This window comes from Lolium rigidum, chromosome 7, assembly GCF_022539505.1.
Source record: "Lolium rigidum isolate FL_2022 chromosome 7, APGP_CSIRO_Lrig_0.1, whole genome shotgun sequence".
Lineage (NCBI taxonomy): Eukaryota > Viridiplantae > Streptophyta > Magnoliopsida > Poales > Poaceae > Lolium > Lolium rigidum.
The window spans coordinates 171,580,012-171,582,865 of record NC_061514.1 but is presented as its reverse complement, the minus strand read 5'-3'; the positions used below and the strand labels follow the sequence as shown (position 1 = coordinate 171,582,865).

The following is a 2,854-nucleotide window of genomic DNA, read 5'->3' as shown; positions in this document are numbered from 1 at the left end:
CTTTAGCAGCGGTAGTGATCGTTAGGTGGTCTAAGGGCATGTAGAGCGGAAGAAGCACCAAGTGGTCGCTCCACTGCAGCCACATCAGCACAAGCCTATGAGGCTATCGTTCAGTTCTGCCTCTGCCCGATGCACCAGTAGCCTCATGATGTGAGCACAGAGCACATGGTGACCCACACTAGTCCACTCTTCTTACAGTTTTTCTCTTCTCACTCCCGCTTTTTTCATCTCTCACATGTTTTTCTGCTTACTTTTACATGAGGATCCTGCCTCCTCTGCAGGCAGCTACTTCTCCACCCGAACCACATTTCAGCCTAGACGGTGTTATCCGAACCTAGGTGAATCGATGGGAAGTAAGTTGGAGCATACCATTGGCCATGCCCTAAGTACCTCAATGTAATTTTCTTAATAGATCTGATTTTTATTTTTAAAAAGACAAGACACCTTTGCATGTTAGTGACGAGAGATATTGGAAAAGGAAGCGTGGAGCGTGCGTGCGGGTAGAAGAGAAGGTGCGGTTGGATTTGTTTGCTGTGGTTGGTGATGGCTGAGCAGGCGGCGCGGCAGGGCACTGACGAGTGAGTGGTGGTGCTGTCCCTGGCCCACCCTAAAGGCCGGGTCGACAGATCTGGGCCGTCCGTCCGTCCATCACACCTGCCCATCCATGGGTATAAGATCCGCTGCCACCCACGGTCCATCCGCGCATCCCACAACCACCTACCCCTATCCCGCCGCCTCTCGCCCGCCGCCACACAAGAGAACCCAACGTAGATGGCGTCCGACGGCAGCGGCGTGGTCACGGTGTACGGCACCGGCAACACCACCAACAACGGCGCCACCGGCACGCTGCTGGAGCCCAAGTCGTCCCCGTTCTCCGTCAAGGTGGGCCTGGCCCAGATGCTCCGCGGCGGCGTCATCATGGACGTCGTCAACGCCGAGCAGGCGCGCATCGCCGAGGAGGCCGGCGCCTGCGCCGTCATGGCCCTCGAGCGCGTCCCCGCCGACATCCGCGCCGAGGGCGGCGTCGCCCGCATGTCCGACCCGGGCATGATCCGCGACATCAAGCGCGCCGTCACCATCCCCGTCATGGCCAAGGCCCGCATCGGCCACTTCGTCGAGGCCCAGATCCTCGAGACCATCGGCGTCGACTACGTCGACGAGAGCGAGGTCCTCACGCTCGCCGACGACGCCCACCACATCAACAAGCACAACTTCCGCGTCCCCTTCGTCTGCGGCTGCCGCAACCTCGGCGAGGCCCTCCGCCGCATCCGCGAGGGCGCCGCCATGATCCGCACCAAGGGCGAGGCCGGCACAGGGAACGTCATCGAGGCCGTGCGCCACGTCCGCTCCGTCATGGGCGACATCCGCGCGCTGCGCAGCATGGACGACGACGAGGTCTTCACCTACGCCAAGAGCATCGCCGCGCCCTACGACCTCGTCATGCAGACCAAGCAGCTCGGACGCCTCCCCGTCGTCCAGTTCGCCGCAGGAGGGGTCGCCACGCCCGCGGACGCCGCCCTCATGATGCAGCTCGGCTGCGACGGCGTCTTCGTCGGCTCAGGCATCTTCAAGAGCGGCGACCCCGCTAAACGCGCTCGCGCCATCGTGCAGGCCGTCACCCACTACAGCGACCCCAATGTGCTCGCGGAGGTCAGCTGCGACCTCGGCGAGGCCATGGTCGGCATCAACCTCTCCGATCCCAAGGTGGAGCGCTTCGCCGCGCGCTCCGAGTGATCCAGCAATTTCGCCACACATCCGTACCAGCTCCTCTCAATAATTAATTAAGTACTCCTCCGTCAGTCACTCAGTCAGTCTATCAGTCAACCAAGGATAAGGAAAACAACAAGTACCAGTAGAAACGATTCCTAGTTATTATCATATGATTTCTTCATGATAATCACTTCTAGCTCCGATAACAACTCAAGTGGTAGCAAGCATATTGGTCATCCCCCCCCCACTTCTAGCTCCGATAACAACTCAAGTGGTAGCAAGCATATTTGTCATCCCCTCCACTCAGTCACTCTTCTATCCTACACATATATGTGTAAACAAATGCTGTGGTCTTCGATTCTATTTCTATTGTTGTTCAAAGCAAGTTAAGTATCAATACATCCCCTCCCTCCCTTTTGGTCGGATTTTGCTGTTCCCCTTTTGTACTTGCTGTCAACTTGTCTGGTCTGTTTTAATTTTATTGTTGTAATTGCTGCCGTAAAAAAAAGAACTAGCGCTCAATAGTCACTTCTTAGAGCATCTCCAACGGAATCTTTAAAATTTAGCACTGCAAAAGTTGTTTGCAGCATGCTATACAGCGTGCGGCACCGGCCTGTAAAATAGAGCTCTACAAACAAATTTCTTCAACATACATATAACAAATAAGGTCAAAGAGCCACAAATAAATTTTAAAAAATCAACTAAATTTCACAACTCTACGAGGTGGCTTATCCATCTAGGTAGCAATTGATCTAGCTAGTAACCGACCCCCGTGCGCGTGGCCACAACAATCGAGTCCATGTGGGTGCGGCCAACGGAGCTTGCAGGGTGGCCGCCACAGCAATCGAGTCCGTGCGCGGCCGGCGGAGCTTGCAGCGCGGCAGGCCAGTGGACCTCCTCGTCGTCGAAGTGCGGAGAGACATTTCAGAGCCGTTTTTCTTCACGCGGTGGCAAAGATCGCGGTGCCAGCTTACAGCGCACTCTAGCCGCGCACCAGATATACCGCTTTGGATAGTGCAAACTGCCGCGCGCATTAAAATATTTACAGTACGACCTATTTTGCAACGTCTGCTAGAGGATGAAAAACGCGTCCAGCGATATATATTGACGGTTATTTTAGCGCAACCCTAGTTTACAGATGCTC

General features: G+C 55.5%; 1 protein-coding gene across 1 annotated transcript; it reads left to right on the top strand.

The window, feature by feature from the left end:
* The first annotated feature begins 711 nt into the window (after window positions 1-711).
* LOC124673841 (probable pyridoxal 5'-phosphate synthase subunit PDX1.1) lies at window positions 712-1,946 on the top strand. Its single transcript, XM_047209877.1, has one exon. It carries the CDS (start codon window positions 772-774, stop codon window positions 1,732-1,734), a length of 963 nt encoding a protein of 320 aa, XP_047065833.1. The 5' UTR covers window positions 712-771; the 3' UTR covers window positions 1,735-1,946.
* Window positions 1,947-2,854: the final 908 nt, after the last annotated feature.

What these genes read in the sequence shown, in the direction of transcription:
- LOC124673841 (XM_047209877.1), top strand. Translation starts at nt 772, where the DNA reads ATGGCGTCCGACGGCAGCGGCGTGGTCACGGTGTACGGCACCGGCAAC.